The sequence below is a fragment of the Antennarius striatus genome, chromosome 22, assembly GCF_040054535.1.
Source record: "Antennarius striatus isolate MH-2024 chromosome 22, ASM4005453v1, whole genome shotgun sequence".
NCBI lineage: Eukaryota > Metazoa > Chordata > Actinopteri > Lophiiformes > Antennariidae > Antennarius > Antennarius striatus.
In genome coordinates this window covers 2,389,791-2,411,068 of record NC_090797.1, presented here as the reverse complement: position 1 = coordinate 2,411,068, position 21,278 = coordinate 2,389,791, and the positions used below count along the sequence as shown (strand labels likewise).

Genomic DNA, 21,278 nt, shown 5'->3' with positions numbered 1-21,278 from the left:
GGGGGGAGAGAAGATTCGATGGGAAAGAAACCGGGCAGAGGGATGAAGCCGCGGAGGTTGGAGGTTAAGGGAGCGGGGAGGATGTGAAGACAGAATGGAGATGCGGATGAATAAAAAGTGGTTCTCTAGTAAAGGGGGGGTTGAGTTGGGTTGGGTTGCGGGGGGGTGTACGATGCAGTCTGTCAGGCCTCCGATCTGTCGGCTGGGTTCCTCTGGTGCCTTCAGGCAACAAAACAATGGAACACAACCCGGCTTCCTTTTGCTCTCATCCGCCGACATCCTCAGGCCCCCCACCCCCAATTTTTTGTATTTTTTAAACACATTAATTAATTTTGTAATATACTGTATATTGTTGTCATGTAAAATTATATCAGGAGTTTAGCGCGATCACGCCAAACGTCATTTTAGCATCAACACAAAGAAATCATCAGCAGTCATTTTCAAACCAACCAAAGCACCGGGTCTTTGAGGTGGAGCTGCAGTGCCCCCTGGTGGGAGGAATGCCACAGTGCAACGAGGAGCACTTTCTGCCTGACACCCTTATACAGTATATACCATGCAGGTCCATCCATGACAACAGGACCAAATGCTAAATTGACTTATATGACCCGCTGGGGGGGGCTCTCGCGTAACGGGACGGCCCTTATTATAGTTCACCTCTCTGTCCTTACATTCTCACACTGTAAGGTGATAAGAGCCCCCAAAATATGTGGGTGGATGTTGGATTCTTGTCTGACCTTATTGACCTGATGAGAAGCAGACCGATTCTGACCGCCCATCACGGCTACTTACTTTCCGCGCCCCGCCGTTCGGTTCTGCGTCTCTGGAGAGCGGCGCCTTCGGCTGTGCCAACGTTGGCCGGTGTCCAGTTGGTTTTAAAGTGCCGAGCATGGGTTGGGAGGTAGCTTACAGAAGGTCAGCATACCCCAGACGGGATCAAGTGACTCCTACTGAAGAGGAGTGTCACTCAAACCGCCGCTTTATCGCACATGCCGCCAGAGATCGGATCGTGTGACGCACCAGCACAGAAGCATCTTTGTAAAGCACGAAACCTGACACAAGGATATCATTATTAGCGGGAGGGAACTTTCAATGTTAAAATCCATTTCTGCTGTTTTTCTCCGCCCATCTGGATCTGTTGAATGTTTTTCACGTCGGTACATGGTGGGCGCACACGTAGGTGCCTGCAACACGTGAACCCAAAGCTAACGGATGCACAAATAACACAAATTTGATGTATGGGTTGTGGAAATAATCCAGACTAATCAATGTTTTTAGCAATTCCTACATGTCATGCATTCTAACCCATAAAAAAACAGTTTGGAATTGATACTGTGACATATGAATTAATTTTATTGAAGAAAATGCAGGAAAAATGTTTCAAAAGTTTCAAATCTACGTTGCACCCGTTATCTACACGTACTCACTTTGCTCCATGTGGTGGATTGTAAAGTGAGTTTGGGCCCGTTGAACACAGCAAATATTCACACATTATACACATAATGTTTAGCATAGTTGACTAAGACTACCAGCAATGTGCATTCATATAAAAATAAATCAACTACTTTCATTCAGATTTAATTGTTTGGATGATCAAATTAAAATCAGCATTGATTTTTTTAAAAATGCTGAACTTCCTCCGAATTCGGTGGCTCCCAAAATCGGGCGTAGGGCCACCACAAGGAAACATTTAAGGGCTCACACACACATACACACACATTCAGACACAAATCACTAATCACTCTTTAGTGAAACTGTTTGTAACTTGTAGACTTGTGCCACTCCTGATGAGGTGTCACAAGTACACAATTTTTTGTTTTTAAGGAAACCCCGGCCCCAACTGCACTTAAAACTCCGGGATTAATAAAGTATCTATCTATCTATCTATCTATCTAAAAGTTATCGATACAAAAAAATAGAGCAAAAAACAACCAGACAAGCTAATTACCGATCTGTGTAGCCTTTAGCCTAACTTTGACTAGTTTTGTAGCTTCTTTACAAAGTTCTCAGAAAAGCCATTACAGCCAACAGTGTTTAAAAATGCCAATTAACGCCAATTCCCTACCTCTTTATGCCTGAACTAATCCACCGCCATTGACTTGTTTGTCGCCCCCCTGTGCCTCTTCCACTTGTAAAACCACCAGCCCAGTGAAAAAATGTAAAGTGCAAAGAATGCTGGGAAATCACACAGGTAAACAATGTAGAAGAATCCAACCACGAAAAGGATACAGATTACAAGTCTGGTGATGTGTACCAGGATGTATAAAACACTCCAACAAAGAGACTCTTCTAACTTCTCAGAGGAAGAAGGTTTGTAAGTTAGACAATCTGGTGGATCGACGACATGCTTTTCTGTTTGTCTACGTATCTCTTGATGGGTGACCGATCTTTCTTTTACTTGGGTGTACTTTTCCTGGTCATGAAGACCAGTAGAAGCCAGTTCTTGACCGAAATGAGCACTTGAGTCGGAATCTCTCTGTAATCCTGAGAGGATGTGAGATTGTTCTGCAGGGACAACTGACTGGCCTCTTTCTCTTGGGGAGTCTTCGTTACTCTTAGCAGCTAAGGTTTGTTCCAGGCCTTGACAGAGACTTGAGTTCCCTCTCAGGACAAATACACAAGACTCAGAAATATTACTGAGGTCTTCCTCAAGAGGAAATGATTCTTTCATGTTTTGGGGTAGGTCTGCCGTTTTAAGGTCTCTCTTAGACGCCCGTGCTTTCAGATTGAATACCTCTTTCCAAACCCTCTTGATCAAATCATCTCCAAATCGTTCTACGAAAGTCTTTCCCAATTCAGACTCTATCCCTTCAAGTGCTGTTGTTTCGTCTGCTCTGATTGGGTCTTTTATTCCCTCTGAAAATCTTTTACATTCAACATGTGAAGAGCTCTCAACTTCTGGCAACTCTTGTTCTTTCAATTGAGCTTCCGCATTCTTACTCGCCCCCCAAGAGAACCCTGGATTACCCATCGACTCCACCGGTGTGGCTATTTTCAACTTTCTAATACTCACCTTCTCATCTCTGTCTGTCTGACTCAGATCCTCCTCTGTTTCTTGTAATATCTCAGGTTGACGCTGAAGTTCAGCTGTAGTGTCAATGTCTTCCTTCATTGTGACTTCTTGGCTAATTCCATGACCTGGATCCTCTTCCTGACCCTTTGCATCTTCGTGCAAATGACTACACGTCATTTTTATGCCCTCCAGGGTGTTTGTGTAACATTCATCTGATGGAAATGATCCAGATGCCTCATGTCCACTAAGGAGGACCTTAATCTTTTCCCGTGATTCCATTGTGGGTCTTGTTTGTCCGTCACAGCTTCGTTGATTTCCTTCCCTTAACTGACATTCACCAGTTTCAGACTCCGGTTGAACATCTTCCTGTATGGGTGCCGCTTTTGATTCCTCCTCTTTGGTCTGGTTGTGTATTTCTTCACCTGTTGGGATGGGCCTTGATTGTCCATTGCATGCTCCTGAAATGATTGTGCTATTTTCCCACTGTTGTAAATCAGTTACTCTCTCCATTTCTTTGCTTGTTGTAGAACAGGAAGGCAACGCCATTGTCTTTTTGAATGCTACCACATCTTTGTCATTCAATGCAACATCTACGTTCCCCGATTCCTCACATTTTACTTTGCTCGCTGTCATTTGCCTTCGCTCAGAGTCCTCATCACCACTTCGGTTTGCACTGAATTCAACGACCTGTGACTGCGCGGGTCTCGCTTCCTTTTCATCGACCTCATCCTGTCTTAATGGCTTTTCGATGTTTCGGTTCAGCCTGAATTCATCGCGTTGCTTTTCATCTGCATACCTCTGGGAGATTTCACACTCTTCTGTTTTCTGTGGCCTAAATATCTCCTCTCCCGTGGATGCTTTATTTTCCATGCAGTTATTCATAATTGCTTCCTCCACTCCTTGTCTGGATGCCAAAAAGACGAACCTCTCCCCAATGTTCGTATCCTGTCTGACGGTCTCCTTAAATGCCAGCCTGTCATCCATCATATCGTTCTTGGTACCAGTTTCCTGTCTTTCCTGACTGGAAGAAAGAAGCTCATCCATCCTTGAGATCCTATCAACAGCTCTGGCATTCCGACACTCCGCTGTTGCTGCCACGTCTGTTGTTTCCAGCTCTCCTGAGCTTGTTACTAAGTCAGCCGTGTTTGGTTCGAAGGGCTTGTCTCCCCCTACTCCTTCTATTATCTCCCACACTTCATGCTTGTGCCACTCGGTTGAACTCTCAACATCGCCCTTGGACACCAGCGGTAGCCCTTCGGGGCTAAATTCCTGCAGAGTGTCTGTTACGGAGTTTGTCTCTGACCTTCCAGAGGCATCCCGTGTCCCCGTGTTGTCATCTGTCGGGCTGCCGACACACGGCTGTCCTGGCTGCCGGTCTGCGGTGTTCAAGGCAACATTATCCAGAGATGTTTTGCAAGTGTCTGACAGCAAATGACAAGAAGTTGAGATGTGAGCGTGTGAGGTGGTGGGTGGCTCCAAACCCACCTGAAATCCACAGTCTTGACTTCTTCCTGCATACCAAGTTTTGGCTTCTTTATCATTTGATGGCAATACGGACGTTGCTGTCTGCAGCCATTCGGATTCAGGAATGCTCGAATCGCTTGCACTGCCCGACCCATTTAGAAATTGCTGCCATACCTCAAATACAGATGCGTTTTTATCTGTACCGTTGCAAAACATCTCCCACTTGTCATTAACAGAAAGTGTGTCTTCTTTGTTTTCCCCTGATGCTTTTCTCAGGCTCTTTTCAGTGCTCCTAGTCCAGATGTCATCCATTTCCGCCGTCCCCCACTGATGGGCTTTGTTCGCGTTCCAGTCAAGGGTAAGGAGAGGAATCTCGTGGTAGGTGAGAACCTGTGGACTCTCGATGGACAGTTCCTTTTGCCACCTGTGGAGAGAACTCCCGGAGTAACCCCACGGAGTTGGCAAAGGTTGAGAAAATTTGCAACCACTGCTTGAGTCATGTGAATAAGCCGTTGGTATGTGTTGGGTCCTTTGGGCGAGGCTGTCCTGCACACGGGCCAGACGTGTCGCCCGGTGTCTACTTTTAATGCCGTCCACCTGTCAAAAAAAGGACAGAGGTCAAATGTCAAGCCAAGTGTTAATACTTGAACCGGAACTTGAAAGTATCATCACCACGTTGTTCCTCTTTGACATCGGCAGTTACTTTAAATCCTATCAATGACGTGACGTCAAGAACTAAAACTAAACTTTAATCCTCTTTGATATAGTGTTACTGTTATGATGTTGTGTATCGCAACCCAATCCCAGAATATACACCTATTCTTGTTTACCTCGTCAACTTCATTGCGTGTCTTGAAGCAAGTTGCCATTATTATTAATAGTTTGCACATGACTGATTTCTCAAGTTTCAGGTCAGCTGACTTTTCCTATCCCTCTCGGACGCACCGAGCTCAGCTGTCATGTCTCCGCAGACAGAACAAATGTTCTTTTTACACTTCATATCTGCAGCTTAACACAAACAAGACACAGGACCCACCACAGAAAATGCCTCCAGAACTGATCTTGAAGTATCGATTTTTGTGACTTTGAAAAGAGTCTGTAATTCAAAAAAGAAAAATAAATGAACCACACCAGGGCTTTGCTTTCTTTGCAGCACAGCGCAGGCTTTATTTGTGCTCCGTCAATCATCTCTCTGTTGGCCTCTTCTGCTTTACCCAAGGCCTCCACTTCTGAAAAAAAAAAATAAAGACACACCCGAAGGCTCAAAGTTTGCTTGCATATGAACGCAGATGCTTAAGAAAATACATGCATTTATTCACATGTCCACTCATTTTAACTTAAAGCTTACACACCTCCAGCAACTGGCGATGTGTTACTGGTCTCTCTGGCCTTTTCCTCTGGACTTCCCCTCCTGTGGTTCAAAAGGAAATAGAAATAGCACCGAATAGGTTTACAGAACAAAACGAAAATAATCCCTGTAAAAAAAATTATTTGCTTCGGTAGTTGTTGCTTTTGCTTTTTGTCATATATGTATTTATTTTCGTTTGCTGCATTTATGGATGACATGGGACTAGGAGGGGAAGAACACTTCAGTTTTTCAAATTAAAAGTCGCCATCAAGGAAGCTCAAAATGACTCAAAGGTCAACCAATCAAAGATCATCAAAAATGGTGAGTACTGCTGGTTCTGTGTTTGTCTTCATTTTGTCTGACTGTAACTACACTATAAAAGGTTGTGCTATTACTGCAACACAGTAAAAGATCATCTAGTTTAATAACACTCTTCAGATTTTTGAAAACTTACTGTCTGCAGTGTGTTTGATGGCTAAATTATCCTATTTGCATGACTTTTGTATTCTATACATGCATTCATACATAATAAGGAACTAGTGCACTGTGTCTAGAGATTCAATCAGGCAAATAAATATGTCAGAAGTCATGTTTGCATGCTTTGGTGTCAACAAAGATTAAGCTGAGGATATCTGGGTTCCCTTTTCACACTGAGACGTCACGGAAACCTGGACAGACACTCAACCATAAATGGGCAATAAGAGCTGTACAGTCCATCAACATCCATTACTTAAAAGTCACATGACAGCTTAGTGTAAATGCACGACGAGTGGGCAATATTAACACATTCATGAATCCCAGGGGAAAAGTTTCACCAGGATATTTGGGATGTTTTCTTGCTTCTACTTTTGCACGTAAATAGCATACAACCTTCATTTCATTTGTGGATGGACGGACATCGATTGGTGATGCAAAGGGTGATGCAAATTCCTCCGTGAAAGGCATGTTTAAAAAAAACCTACAGCATCGGATTCTCTCACCTGTTGGCTTTGAGGCAGCTCCTCTTGCTCCTGCAGACGCCGGTCTCCTCTGGCGTTTGTTCGCTGGGGAGACCCCTCTGGTGACAGAACAGCACGTAGTTCATTTCCTTGTTATTAGCCCAAAAGGTGCCCACCGAAGTGTCGTAGCGCAGACAGAACTCCACCCTAGACCCGTCTCTCTGAAAAGGAGGAACCAGATCATGCCTAAAGGTAAACCTGTCTGTTCTCCGATCGCTGGATCCTGGTACGTACTCTGCCGGAAAGTCAAAGTGGCTCTGCCAGCGATCTAGGCTCATCCGGACGTGAACGGTCTTGCTGTAGCAGAGATTGACCACCCTGACGATGCCACGGATGGTGCTGGTTCCTGGAAGGAGCTCGATGCTCTCCAGCTCAACCATCTGCGTCTGGAGCCTCTGGTCCAGCTCCTCTTGGGACGAGGGAACCGCGAACAGACAGGTCAGGTAGACTTCCTCCAACGGACGATTGGTCTCTTTCTCAGGGAGTTGGTCGACTTCTGTCTCCTTCATGTCAACATTGTCAAACTCCTTAACCGACACCAGGTTGAGGCCAAAAGCATCGGCAAACGACACCTTCCTCCGAATGACCGGCGAGGGCTCCGTGTCTGAGTCGTCATCCGTTTCCTCGTCTGAACCCGGGGTAGACGAGGCCTCCGTTCCTCCCTCTACTCGCTCGACACCGCTTTCCAGCTCTTCCTCCATCATCGTCGCCTCTTCCTTCTCCCAGGGTTGGATGTACAGGGCCTCCATGATGTGCGACTTTCTGCCCGTCCTGCCGTCTGTCTGGCTCGGAGGGTGGCACCGACCAGAGTGCCCCCAAACCGGCTGCAGTGACACTGTAGAACGTGGGGGTGGGGGTGGGGGAGCAGGGAAAGGACGTGACTGGACAGATGGAGTTGGGTTACAGCTGAGCATTGTGAGTCCCAGCCAGGGCTATTAATAGGACGCGTATGACTGGACGAGGGCAGGCCAGTTGTACGCTCAGTTATCCTCCTGTAATGTTTGCTAGTTACAGAATAAATACATGAAATCACCGCTTTTATAAAGGACTTTCAAGCAAAACTAATGCACAAGGTGCAGATCTAAGTTGCATTTTCCTTAAATGTGAAAATAATCCCCAAATGATACTTAAAATCTGTATCTGTAAGCATCATTGCTTTTGTCTGTATTTTTTTTTTAGAAAAAGAATAAAAATCAAAAGCATGTACATAAGACACAAGACAAATCGACTTAACATGGAAATGAATTCTGTAAAACATAGAAATCATATGTTTTCTACTGGTTATTGCATTCATACTACATATAAATAAATATCAGGTTTAATTTTTGGTCTTGAGGGTTTTAATGGCTCAGGGACTGAACTTGTTCTAGAGTTGGTTTTTGTGCTCCTGCACCTCTCGTATTTCCCTCTAGAGGGCAGCAGAGAGAAGAGCAAATTTTGCAGAATGGGGAGTGAATGGTTTGTTAGCAACACAGTACTTTCAATTATTCAGTGATATTTTATTAGCTTGACTGGATGTTGAATAATCTGATTTAAAGTCACTAAAGCAATAAATTGAATATTTTTAAAGTTTGAAAAATATGCATGAAGAGTGACGAATAGAAGTTTCCTGGAAACCAGTGAAAGTGACCTTTTATTATGATCAATATTGAAATATCTGAACAATTATTGATTGGATTACCATTAATTTTTATCAAATCATTGATGACCACCTTTATATGAATTACAAAAACTTTGGTGACCCCCTGACTTTTCATCAAGCATCATCTCAATATAAGCTTTTCAATTCGGCTTAAATTGTTTGAATGCTTAACTAATAATGTTCACCCTGTCCTCAATGTTAAATAACATATGCTAACATGCCAGCAAGGATATTATCAAATCATTTATGCCAGTGTGAACATATTAGCATGATAATTTTTGCGTTTATGTTGCCACCCTGCCTTGCAGAAGGTCTGAGTCTGCAGCCGAAACCTCCATGTGCAGAAAGAAAAAGGTTAAAAACAAAGGTCTCAAATTGTCACTGCATCTGTCTGTTAAAAGGCCTTTGTGTTAAGATTGTGTTGCGTCTGGATTGAGTATCAACATCTCTCCTCGTATCGTCGCCGGTGGAGGCAGCCTTCATTTTGAGGTTCAGCTAATCCTTGATAAGCATTATATGCAGCGTAACTGTACCCCAAACACTCCATATCTTGTAAATAGATTTAACTGCTGGTTATACAATCCCTCACAGGTAAGTCAGGGAGTTTTTGTCCTCAAAGCACCCTTTGTTTTGAAGATGAGGTTCTTTTCACTCCACTAAAAGCATCCATAATTCTAGAATTAAGCAGAATTCAAGGAAAAGTGTCGGGTTGGAAATGATCTGTACATCCAAAATGTTGCTCGAGAAAGAATCCTACAATAAGTAATTTCCATTGTCAAAATAAAAACAGCTTTTAAAAATAGATGACATGATTAGATTCTAAATCCCGGTGAAAATAAATGTTGTGTTTTATCGGAAATTCTATAAATAGTTGCTTATCTAAAGGAGATCTAAGGGTGCTATTATTGTGGAAATTTGTTGACCCTATGAGGGAAACTTGTGTGTCAGTAAATACAAAATAGGTCAGCTTAAGCTAGGAAATTAGTGAATTAAAGTTTGCAACAAATCTGTGCTTCCATAAAGCACAGATTTGTAAAAAAATAAATAAATAAATCAGAGAGGAAATAGGAAATATTTTGTTTTACACATTCAATTGAGGTTTTTACAGTGGAAGAACTTATGATTTCTCACCAGTAGGTGGCAGCAGAATTCCACGAGTCGCTTTTCCTTATTTCCCAGCTGCTTCTTATATTTGTTGCTTTTTAAATTTACAAACGGAATGTATGACAAATAAAAACAGACTAAAACATGATTTAATAACAACATAGTATACCTGTTTTGCAATTAAAACTAGAACAACACTTTAAAACAAATCACTTCAAACAGGATTTTGACTACACAATTTATTTTTTCCTAAAGCTTGACCAGTTTAGAAAACAAACTGGACAAAAAGGACGTTCGACGCTTTAATGCATATTTTCCCAAGAAGTAGTTATAAGGTTTTATCTCATATTAATTTCAATAATTATAAGATCAATAAAAAATGTATTTAATATAGTAATAAATATTTATTTATGTAATTTGAATGTCTTATTTCAGAACACATCAACTGCAGGCTGTGGTTTTATAGAAGTGTATCCGTCCACAGATCACATTATTTACATTTATTCCTTTATTGCACGATATTCTTAATTAATTATAACCTTTTTAAAACGATGACAGGATAGGAAGAAGGGCACGGACACATTCCTCCAGCGATTTGAAAGAGAAAGAAGGTGAGAGAATAAAGCAAACCTTCGTGAATGTTGCTCAAAGGCTTCCTTCTGGCTTTGTAGGATAAAAAAAAAAATCAAACTATATCGTGAAAGAGCGACAAAAAGCAAGGAAGAAAGATGACATCATTGCATCTCGATGCGTTCTTATTGTCGTAAAATATTTATTTAGTGGTTATTTTATTTGGAAATCTCACATTAATTAAAAATACGAAATTCCCATGCAAATAATAGCAATGATTTCTAAGATATTGAAATTATTTTTTCTGTAGTCTCATTATTTCGAAAGTTTTTTTTTGCAGATTGAGTGTAAAATAACGTGTAATTAAAGTAATCTGTGACAAATACACACGAATGTACATAATTATTCACACACAAACGCACACACCAGTGGTGAAGCTGTGTGTTTTGTTTATATTGTTGAAAAAAAAAATCACAAGTGAAACAACTTTTTTGTGGCTTTAAAATTAATATGTTTTCGTGAAAAAGTATATTTGTTGATTGAATTAAAGAAACGCAACGGGATTGTGTTATTTTTTTTATAATATAAAGTTTCCTGTTGTGGTTTAAATGTGTAATAAAGACATTTTTAAATTAATATAATAACAAAGTTATCACAACACAACAGGCGGATTTCTCTTTTAAACGTTTAAAGTCGCGTTTGCGGAAGTTTACCATAACAACAACAATAATAATAAAAAAAACAAAAAACAACAACAAAACAACAACGCGCGTGACTGACACACAACGCAAACTTTTTATTTTCAAGAAAAAAATTATTTTCCAAAAACATCTTTTTGTTTGTTTTTGTTTTGTTTAGATAGCAGGTGGCCCTGACGTCACACGGGGTCGCAGTACACCCAAAAATAACAACACACACCTCCGCGCCTGAGTGAAAGCGAGTGCAAAGCGCCTTCCCCTCTGGAGGGGGTTTATCTAGTCCCCCCCCCCCACCACCACCACCACCACCCACCACCACTACCACCAAATATACTTGCTTTGCTGGGATACAGCTTGATGTGTGTTTCAATCGTAACGAGAAAGAAGAGGAAAGGAGGGAAGAAAAAAAAAAAAAAAAAAAAAAACAAGCCGCGTCTTCCTCGCATTGCGCGTCATTCAAACAGGACTCGGTGTTCCTGCTTGCGCTGCGTCGCGTTAGTAATAACAGCGGCGCTGACACGAGACAGCAGGAGAGAGCGAGCGAGCGCGTGTCTCCGAAGCCAGCGGAGGAATATTTCGACCTTTTCTTTTTTTTTTTTTTTTTTTTTTTTTATTTACTCACGAGCTTGTTGTTCATCTCCCCCCTCCCCCCCTCCCCCCCTTCCTGCGTTGTGGTGGTGAACTTGGACGGTCACGTGTGAACTTCAGCACGAGCGTTCAGAGGACGGCGAGCGAAGCGGCGTGTCCCTTTTGACTTAAAGGGACATATTACCTACCGCCCCCCCCCCCTGCGTGGTAAGTTTCTCTCCTCCGCTCTTTTTTTTTTTTTTTTTTTTTTTTTTTTTTGACTTGTTAACGTCCGAACAACACTTTCACTATTTCGGAAGTCTTCCGCCGCCGCTCACAAGTTTTTTTTTTTGTTTTTTTGTTTTTTTTTTGTTGTTGTTTTTTTAAGGCGTCGCGAGCTTATTTCATTCCACGTCGCGCGCGGACGTTTTGTGTTTTTTTGTTTTTTGTGTTTTTTTGTTTTTTTTACCGAGCAGCTGTTCCCGGGTCTTAACCTGCTAACCCGGACTAGAATCAGTTAATATTCCTCCGCTAACTATTATTACATTTATAAAACCTTCAAAGTGCAGCGCGTGCGTTTTGTAATTTTACCAAAAAAAATAATAATTTTACACTTAAATGTTAAACTCCATCTTTAAAAACAAATTATATCATAATTAGTGCAAATTACAGCTCCCTGTAATTTATATCTTAATGCTTTGTTAAAGTCATTTAATAGCAGTGAATTAATTATATGCAGCTTGTTATTTGGAGGCTTTATCACGCTGTAAATATATATGACGTCTTATTTGCTTTAATAGGATCACTGCAGTAAATTCCCTCAGTCTTGTATTACATGTTTTTGCAGGTAAAGTTACTAAAATTAAAAAAAAAAAGTAGCTTAAAAGAGGCTTTATTCGGGTTAGAAATGCTGATATCTGCATGATATGATGCATGTCTCTCCACACCTTACCGTGGGTTTGCTTGCTCCATTTTAAATTCCTGGGGGGTTTTTAAAAAAAAAAAAAAAAATCTTTGTCCCGAAACAAACAAATAAACAAAAAAATAGCCTCACTTTAAAAAAAAAAAAAACAAAAACAGAAAAAAACCAATATGAATTTACGTAACGATTAACCTGGAATTCATAATGGACTTTGAGAGCTGATCAAATCCACGTCTCACTTCCTCTCTTTCACCCTCTGTGTCTTGCTGCTGTTCTCAATCACTGTTGCCCCCCCAAAAAATCAATAGATGGCAACTTTTTTTTAATTTTTTTTAGGCTAACCAGACTGGGTGGGTGGGGTGGGGGGGCAGCCAAACTCTCCAGGGGCCGTCCTCTGATCAGCTTTCACCCCTGGATTAGCCGGATCGACCCTCCTCGTTTCGAGCCGCAGGGTGCACAGGTGTTCCACTCTTCAGTTATGCAGGTGTGGGCCAGCCTTCCCCTTCCCCTACCCCCACCCACCCTCCCCAACAACCCCACCCTCACTCAGCAGCTCTCGCTCTTCAAAGGCCGGGGCGGCAATAAATGCCCTTTTGTGAAATATGTCAGCGACAGTTCACAATCGGCCCCTTTGTGGCCCCCTGTAATCATTTCTCCGAGCGTGTTTCGAACTGCCCCCAATCGCTCTTGTTTACCTGTTGTCGACGGCGGTTTTGCGTGCCTTCAAGGTCATCCGTTTTCTGGGGTTTTTTTTGCAAATCGGGATGCAAACCTTTCGTGGTGGTGGTGGGGGGGGTATGGGGGTAGAAATTGAGTGATACTTGTTATTACTCTTCCTCCCAGGCTGACCGTTATTGGAAGCGGTGCACTTATTACCCCGGCTCTCCCTGCTCCGCATCCATTTTTTGATTGCCGCATTTATCATCAGGCGGTCGCGCTCTACATTATGGTAATAGGAAAATGAATGTCCTCCACGGGATTAATGTGTAGACCCTGTCATAGATTTCAATCATTTATCAAAATTAAGATGCCAACGATGTTTTGCTGGTCAGGTAAACTTTTTTTCCGAATGCGTAAAAAAAAAAAAAAAAAAAAAAAAGTGGGATTTTCTTTTTTTAACGCACTACAATTTTGCAGTCAGACGTCTCCTGCAGTAAAACACTTGCTCACCACTTGGATCAGGTTTTTTGAATTGCACCATCGCCCATCCCCCAACACCTCTGTAATGAAACCGACTGTTCGCTCAGCCCTGGAGGTGTTGTAACCTTTTGGGGAGGTGGGGGGGGGAGAGAAAACGGGTAAGAAAATCCTGGGAGTGGTGCGCCTTCCCTAACCGTAGTACCCGACTCGTCTGCCTGACCCTGTTTGCTAAAACTCAAAGGTAATTAAATGACAAACGTTCTGGTTTTATCCCTGTTAACTTCACGTTTCCATGACAACCCACGCAAGTTAAAGCAACCCGAAGTGATCAAGTCTCCTTTCCCTCCCTCCAACCCCACTTGAGTTCCCCTCCCCACTCCCTGGCTGTAAGAATGTTATTTGTGTTGACAGTCTTGGCCTTTAACGGCACTTTTCTGCCCCTCAAAAGTATTTGTTTGCCGGGATCGAATGCCGGCAGCTGTCAGACTCCACTAGATTGACTTCTGGAGATAAAAGAGTGCATTACATGCTTAAGAGGCCAGCCTTTTGCACTGTAATTATCCACATCACTGTAATGATGTTCCATGAGTCTTTTTTTTTTTTGCCGGGGTCACTCTGACCCGGGCGGGGTCACAGGGGTGAGGGCTTTAGAAAAAGGGGATCGCTGGCTTCCCACACCAGGGCTTTAAAGTAATGTCAGTGGATTACTTTTTCTCTCTGTGTCATCACATCTCAGTCCTGTGCAGGATTTATTTTTTAATGGGGTTCCTTTCTGCCAAGTTTTGGCAGAAAAAAAAAAAAATGTAAAAAAATGTATGCATTTGCTTAATAAAAACAAATCAAATGTCAAATATATCTGGTGAAGATTGTTTTACGAATGTCACGTCTTACGTCAACGTCGATTCGAAAAAATTTTTTGAAAAAAAAACAAAGCTATTGGCTGTTTTTTTGTGACCTCATGGTGTTTCATGATGTGAAATAAGAAGGGACGTCCACGCTAACTTAGAAAGCAAACATTAGCATTGCATACTTTTTTGTTTCGTGAAGTGATTTACGGGTTTTCAACAAGTCGGTTTTGAGGCTCGTCTCTCTCTGTAATCGTGACCTGGTACTCTCTAGCCTCCCGCCGCCAGCTATGCTCCAACACGCTAACACGCTAGCGTGTAACATTAGCTGACCTGTCTGTTTATCCAATAAACTATGCACTCGTTTCAATCCCAGCACCCGCAGACGGGCTTGTTTTCCTTTTTTTTTTTTTTTTTTTTCCCTTTCCTGCCCCTTCGCTTTTTTGTCTGCCCCCACTTCTTCCTCGTCCAGATAACAATTGCATGTTTACTCGCTGGTCAGTGTGGTGTGAAAGCACAATGGCTTTTTATTCCAGTCACGCTCAGATGGACGGCGTCCTGCGGTGAAAAAATGTGTTGGGTTTGAGGGTCTTGCCCTGAATTAAAGATGGAAGGGTCAGTTGTGGTAAAAGGCAAGGTCGCCGACGCTCCGACCGCATCCGACCTGTCAGCTGTCATGTGAGGCGGAGTCATGTGAGGGAAGCTAACAGCTAATACTTGCGTGCTAAGGGCTTTTTGGAAATCTTTTCTTATAATATTATTTTTTTATTACATACTCTGTCATATATATATATATATATATGCTATAAAATTGACAAGACGAGGGAAAGGGAGAAGAAAGTTGAGTCGTTTACAGCGTCGTTCCTGACCCCCAGGGGTCAATCAGGAGAATCGATGCCAAAAAAAAAAAAAAAGAAATCAGGTGTTTTCCTTTTTATCCAGACAGAAAATGTTTATTTCAGACATGTTTTGTGGGGGGAAAATACATGCAGGAGGTGGAATGTGTGTGTGTGTGTGTGTGACAGTAACACTTTTTGACAGGCACATTAGGCTGCAGAAAGAGCATCCAGCTCGGGGCTGAGGGCATATGGTGCTGCCTTCTGCTGGCGTAGCTCTAGAACAAGTTACCACACTCGTGCAGGGTCACGACTGTCTCAGGTTTGTTCCTTCTGTCTCGTTCGTCTAAATAAAAACAGGACGGGGGGGGGGAGTGGTGGTACAGTAGTGTCTGCGTCCATCAGGAAAGGACAAAAAGCCACCCTCCCAGTCTGGACGTCATCGTTTTGCAGAGGGAGACGTCTTGACATTTTCCAAATTGCATCACTTTTTTTTGAATGTTTATCTTGTTTCACAGCAACACAATTCGTGTCTCAACTGTGGCGAATGCACATTTTACACAACACGTAATAGCAGCTATCCGGTTACATCCAAACACAACGGCGGTGGTTTTTGTTATCTCCTTTCCCCTCATCGTGAACACCCACAACTTGTTCTCCTCCGGGATGGCGAAAGCCCATAATCCCCCTCTCTAAACAATGACGGTGTTTTCACCGCATTGATCCTGTGAGGGTTTCTCCTCTTTCATGTGGAGACGATGGACTTGGATGATGATGTGTAGGGATGACGCAGGGCTCCGGTCTAAAGACGGCGGATCGGTGGAAGGGTAATTACAGGATACTACTGTGCAGCTTCGTGGATTTTCTTCTCGGATCACGGCTGCAGGCCCGGAGAAGCTAAAACTAAAACACATCGACGCGTTTTTATTCAATCTGATGAGCAGGGGTTTTTAATTTGGATTGTCACTCCTGGCGAGCAGCGGGGGCAGATGGTGTAAACTGGAGTGCCCATTAGAGCCTAAATACCTCCAGGCAGCTGTTGGTCATAAACTTTCTCCCCCCCCCCCCTTTTTTCCCTCTTTATTTAACATGGTTTGGGTCAAGAGGAGTCAAACCTGTTACAACACCTGTTTCTACATATGCAAATCTGTTGTTTTGTCATTTCATTAGGCAAGGCGAGGAGACAAGGCTCCCTTGTGGTTGCCAATGCGACTGGCACCGGGCCCAGTTGGCATGCTGCTCATCTGAGGGATGCTGGAGGCGGGGTGAGGATGAGGGGGGGAGGGGACATAGAAGTTGCGTCGCCATTGGATGCCTTCACATCGAATTGGGAATGAAAGTTGTCTTGGAATTGTAACTTCCCCTCCGATTATCCGTCTTTATCTTCCGCGAGTAGCTGCGACGCTCGGTAGCCAAAAGAAAAACTCACGCGTGTCTGGCACACGCAACCACCCCCCCCACCTTTTTTTTTCTCTCTCTCAACCCCCTCCTTCAGCACCCTTCGCTCCCTCCTCCTCCTCCCCATCCTCATCCCTTCATCATCTGGCGCTCTCCTGCAGCGCTTCGCCTCTTAACCACATGTGCCGGCGTTAGCTCGGGGGCTAATTGTTCACTGGTAAACTTGCATACTTGTTTGCGGGGGCTTCCCTTCATCTCGACACACAGCTGCAAAGCGGCGGCGGCGGCGTTGACGGCAGAGGAGGGGCGGCGGAGGGGGGAGGGTGATCAGGATCTCTCCACGCAGTTTATTTTTCCAGTATAAGTCTGGAGATTGGCGGTTGTAATCCGGCCTCTGCGCCCAATGCAACAAATACACCATGAAATTAAAGGTTATTGCAGAAGCGTAATGCAGAAAGCTCCGTCTGAGATTACCAACGCTGTTTGCACACCTGGGGAGGGTAAAAAAATGTGTGTGTGTGTGTGTGTGTCCAAAAACTCCCTCTTAGAGATTATTTTTTGACAGATACGTATTAAGAATCTTGGATTCGAACGAACAACTTCAACAAAACTGCAGTTGGATTAAAAATGAAGATGTGTGTGTACTTTTTTTTTTTTAAAAACTTTTTTTTGTAGATTAATCCCATCTGCTTCCTCTCATCTGATCTTTATTGAAACCTTTTCACGATCGTCCCTCAATTCGGACACAGGGGATGGAAAATTGTTTGCCTAGTTTGCCTAGTCCAGCCGCGAAGCTAATCTCGTCCGATAACTGAGGATAACTCCTCCTCCTCATCCTTTTCTTTTCTCCCCCCCCCCTCCCATCCGTACTCCTCCACCGTGGCTTGGTGGGCCTGATTTGTAGTTGTGCACACAGAAGGCATTAAAGCCCGGCCCCCACAAGCCCCCTCTGATACGGGAGAGTTCATTAGAGATGTGCCTTTGATGGGCAGCCTTTTCATGTGACTACCGTTTTTTCTTTCAAATACCTTGATGTCGAAGCTTAAGAAGGCATTGTGCAGTAAAGCCCTCCTTTTGATGCGACTTATTTAGATCTGCATAGTAAATCAGGTGGGGGGGGGGTGCAGCGGTAAATAACCAGCCAACAGATGGAAGCAAGCAGATAAGGCGGCGGCGAACAATCGCATTTGTATTTTGTTATGATGTTGACAGCAGCTAAAATTCACTAATCTGGAGCCGCTGATCTGCATTTCAAAGAAATCTCATTTAGCAGCGGGGAGGATAAAGTTCCCCTCATTGTGTCTATTTTATTGCATTCTTCGCTAATTTATCTGCCCGCAGATTTAACGTGCGGGAGCCGGCGTCCACGCGTTGCATAGGGGGGGTCTTAAATACTGTGAAAGCGGTTAAGTCTAGACTGTGAGCTGAGGGTAATTACACGTCTGACCATGAATAGAATGAGTTTGAAGACTCCTCTTTCTTCAGGCGGGCCTGAATTGCTTGACTAACGCTGATAAGAAGCGTTTGGTTCCTACAGAAATATTGCCAGTGACTTGTCCGCTGCAACCCCCCCCCCCCCCCAAACCACTCACCTACCCCTCTCAATCCAAACGCCGAGGATGGTATTTACTTTTAAGATAAAGTTATTGCGTACAATAATCTGACTTGTTAGCATAATGTCCTCTTTCATGGCGGGACACTCCTTCTTCTGCCGCGTGGAGGTATTTGTGGTCCCGCGTCTTAAATAGTTTATCTTGACTTAGCCGCCCGAGCTCTTTATGTAAATATCAGCCTATAGCATTATTAGGCCTTCATGAATACTTCAATGCATATGACATATTTATAAGTTGATAGAATTTACCGGCGCTTTTGTATTTGGCATAAAGGTATGTGTGGTATTTGTAAATCCCCACCAATTGGAGGTCATGCAGACTAATAACATTCCTAATGCTGTTCCAGTGAATAAAATATGATGTGTTCACAGCCCGGAGGTGCGGGCAGAACAAGTTATTGGAAGCAAAAGGGGTATTAAGTTGAAATCGAAAATATATTTAAAACAATTTCGGACTTTTTCATTCGTCCCATGCATTGAGGCCTTTCGTCTAGTCTTCAGTACGGAATTACGCTTTAATTACAAGATATAACTGCATCCTGAATCTTTTCCTGTCAGCTCTCTATCCAGTCCCTCAGTTGCCCCCCCCCAACCACCACCTCACCTCGCTCCGCAATATTTTCCACCAAGTCTTTTGCAGTGAAAAATTACAGCAGTCGGCATGTTTTGTTTTCAGAGGGCTTTCCATACCGTTTAGAAACCGCATTCGTAGGGGTCATTGGAATTCTGGCAGAATAAAACAAACAACAACCAAACAACGACTTGTCTGCCCCCAGCTGGGTAAAGTTTGCCTACTCAAACCTCTAAATGCGATGCATGTGCAGTGACATGTGCAGGAGGCGATTCAGACCTGCAAAATCACAAAACAAAACGGGAGTGGAACTCTCTGGGCGATTCATACCTGCAAAAACCCCCCAAAAAATCATCAATACTAATGCATGCTATCACACGCGTTCCTACACGCCACCATCCCGTTGGACCTACGTGACAAATCAATGGTGTCGGGTTAACGCGGTGATTTAGTCTGCGTTGAGAGCTCCAGCCTTCCAGCGTTGGGTGGGTAGAGGTTGGAGGGTGGGTGGCTTGTAATATACTGTATGTTGCCTGTTTGTGCATGCACACACACACACTCACACACACACATTCTCCAAATCCAGGTGTACTTTGTTGTTCTAAACTTCACTGCTTATGCAAGACACCGGCTAGCCCGCACACGTCCACGGTGGGACTGGATGTGCCGAGGAGACGCAGAAAGAGATCGACGTTTAATGACTGGAGGTGGACTAATGGTCTCCTTGCTTGTTCTACCCCCCCCCCACCCCACTCCCACCCCCTCACCCCCCAACCTCCTTTTCCCCTCAGATAGCTGACTCTGCCGGATTCCTTCCTCTCCCGTGACGGACAACAGCAAGTTCTCTCCCTCAGGGTGAGTATTTGAACACGGCCCCTTCATGTCCATCTGTCAGACGATCCCCGACCTTGGTGGGGGCGGGGCGATAAGAGCAGCATTAGCAGCGTCTTTTTCAAGTATCAGCGCTAAAACGAACAATACCCTACAGCGTCTTCTCAATAACGTCCGTCGGTCCAAGTCAAACTTTCCAACAAGACGCAGACGCTGGTTTGTTAGGGTTGTTAGCCCCGGTTGTGTTTTGGCGATCGCTCCAACTCGTCCAGGTCAAGGAGGTCCCGCACCCCCCCTCACCCACCTCGCCATCCCAACCCTGCTCCAACCTAACAAATCTTCATCTTGAACACCTTGATAGAATTCCCCCTCCACTGGGCAACCATTCAGTTGTGCCTGTTTGGTTTTCACACCCCAAGGATTTTCAATCTACTCCAACTTAGAAGTTATGATATGCGTTATAGCGGACGAACGCGGGTGTATCTTCTGTTTGAAATCTACTTTCTATATGTCTTTATTGAGGTTTGTAGAAAATAACCCGAGCGGGGTTACTTTAGCCTTTCGTACGTTAATCTTTTAGACCCCACAGGAGGCAGATATGCACCGTTTTTCTCTGAAACGATCCTATTTTAAAGACTCCAACCTCATTTTTTCTCTCCAGGATGAAATATGCCCAATCGGCACCCGTAGAAAAAAGCAGACGACAAGCAGCTTGAAGTCCAAAGTGGTAAGTGGAGGCATTTGTGATGTTCTTTGCGTGCATGTGGTGGGGTTTTTTTTTTTTTTTTTTTTTAACCCACAGATTAATGTTCCCCGCGGTAAAACAACACAATCCTGGGTACAGGAATGACAAAACATCTGAGCCAGGTGTGAGGAAAGAAGTCTGGTTGGAAAGTATTTTGTTTTAAGTAAAATTCATCATTCAAGGGCCGTTACAGTTAAATGCCAACATTTAAAAAGTTGTTTGGATATGAGAGAATCAGGCACGTTTCCTGGAATAACACAGACGATTTTTTTACACAGTTTTCATCTAACTATTAAATGTTAAACACTTGTGAATAGAATCCAGGTGTGATATCGGATATCATCAGTTCCTATCCAATGAAGTGACGTTTGTTTGTAGATTCATATTTGTGTTGCTTTGAGGGGTTGTGTCGGGTCAAACGAGTATCGTGGTTGCGAAAGCGGTGATTTCCTACAGGTTGGGGGCGACCTTTGTGGTATGCATCGTTTAAATACATCTGCAGTGACTTCATGAGGTAGCTGATTTTATTCCTGCTTAAACATTTCTGGTTGGGTTTATTTAAATAGTACCCCTCTCTCTCTCCTGCCCCACCCTGACCTGAAAGATAAAATTTCACGACCCCGTTGTGAAGCCGAGCCTTTGAGGTATAGATATGGTTAAAGCATATCGGAGACACCTTCCCAAGAGTTCCAGATTTCCTTTCCCACCTTAAAGAGATTTTTTTGTATTGGATCCTAATTTCTCTAACTTTCATTTAAATCCTCAAAGATGAACTTTTTACGTATCTGCTGGCCTTAAAAAGTTGTAATCGTTGCAAAGAAAAAGTGCGGACTTCCTCTTTAGACGTACGTATAAAATCCACAGCGATTAAGTCTATCTTTAAAGAGGTAGAGGTTCGGGCTTCTCAGTGGGAAATTGATTTCTTGTCGTAGATCACAGACCTCGTCATTCTACTTCCAGTCTTCAAACGCTTT

General features: G+C 43.4%; 2 protein-coding genes across 5 annotated transcripts in view; one reads left to right on the top strand and one right to left on the bottom strand.

Annotated features, from left to right (window-relative positions):
• Nucleotides 1-1,339: 1,339 nt before the first annotated feature.
• On the bottom strand, nt 1,340-7,737 carry LOC137588996 (glycogen-binding subunit 76A-like). Of its 3 annotated transcripts, none has more exons than XM_068306344.1 (5): nt 7,058-7,194; nt 6,806-6,984; nt 5,830-5,888; nt 5,609-5,706; nt 1,340-5,074 (listed from the first exon to the last, which is right to left on the bottom strand). In XM_068306344.1, exons 2-5 carry the CDS (start codon nt 6,907-6,909, stop codon nt 2,081-2,083), a joined length of 3,255 nt encoding a protein of 1,084 aa, XP_068162445.1. In that variant the 5' UTR covers nt 6,910-6,984; nt 7,058-7,194; the 3' UTR covers nt 1,340-2,080. The 3 variants fall into 3 exon arrangements, with proteins under 3 accessions (XP_068162445.1, XP_068162444.1, XP_068162446.1); XM_068306345.1 differs by having other exon boundaries at nt 4,941-5,074; nt 6,806-6,882; nt 7,058-7,737; XM_068306343.1 differs by having other exon boundaries at nt 6,806-7,737.
• Nucleotides 7,738-11,506: 3,769 nt separating this feature from the next.
• foxp2 (forkhead box P2) overlaps nt 11,507-21,278 on the top strand; it is an 83,415-nt gene continuing 73,643 nt past the window's right edge. Inside the window, exons 1-3 of one of the 2 annotated variants that reach the window (XM_068307108.1) lie at nt 11,507-11,632; nt 19,520-19,583; nt 20,221-20,286. The gene's annotated coding sequence lies outside the window, so the exon portion shown is untranslated. The remainder of the gene's footprint in view (nt 11,633-19,519; nt 19,584-20,220; nt 20,287-21,278) is intronic. The other variant, XM_068307107.1, reaches the window with a different exon arrangement.

Coding starts and splice junctions, on each gene's coding strand:
- LOC137588996 (XM_068306343.1), bottom strand. CDS start 7,737: ATGCTCAGCTGTAACCCAACTCCATCTGTCCAGTCACGTCCTTTCCCT. Junction 5,889..6,805: donor AGCTGCCTCAAAGCCAACAG/GTGAGAGAATCC, acceptor TTTGAACCACAG/GAGGGGAAGTCCAGAGGAAA. Junction 5,075..5,608: donor GCAAAGAAAGCAAAGCCCTG/GTGTGGTTCATT, acceptor TTTTTTTGACAG/GTGGACGGCATTAAAAGTAG.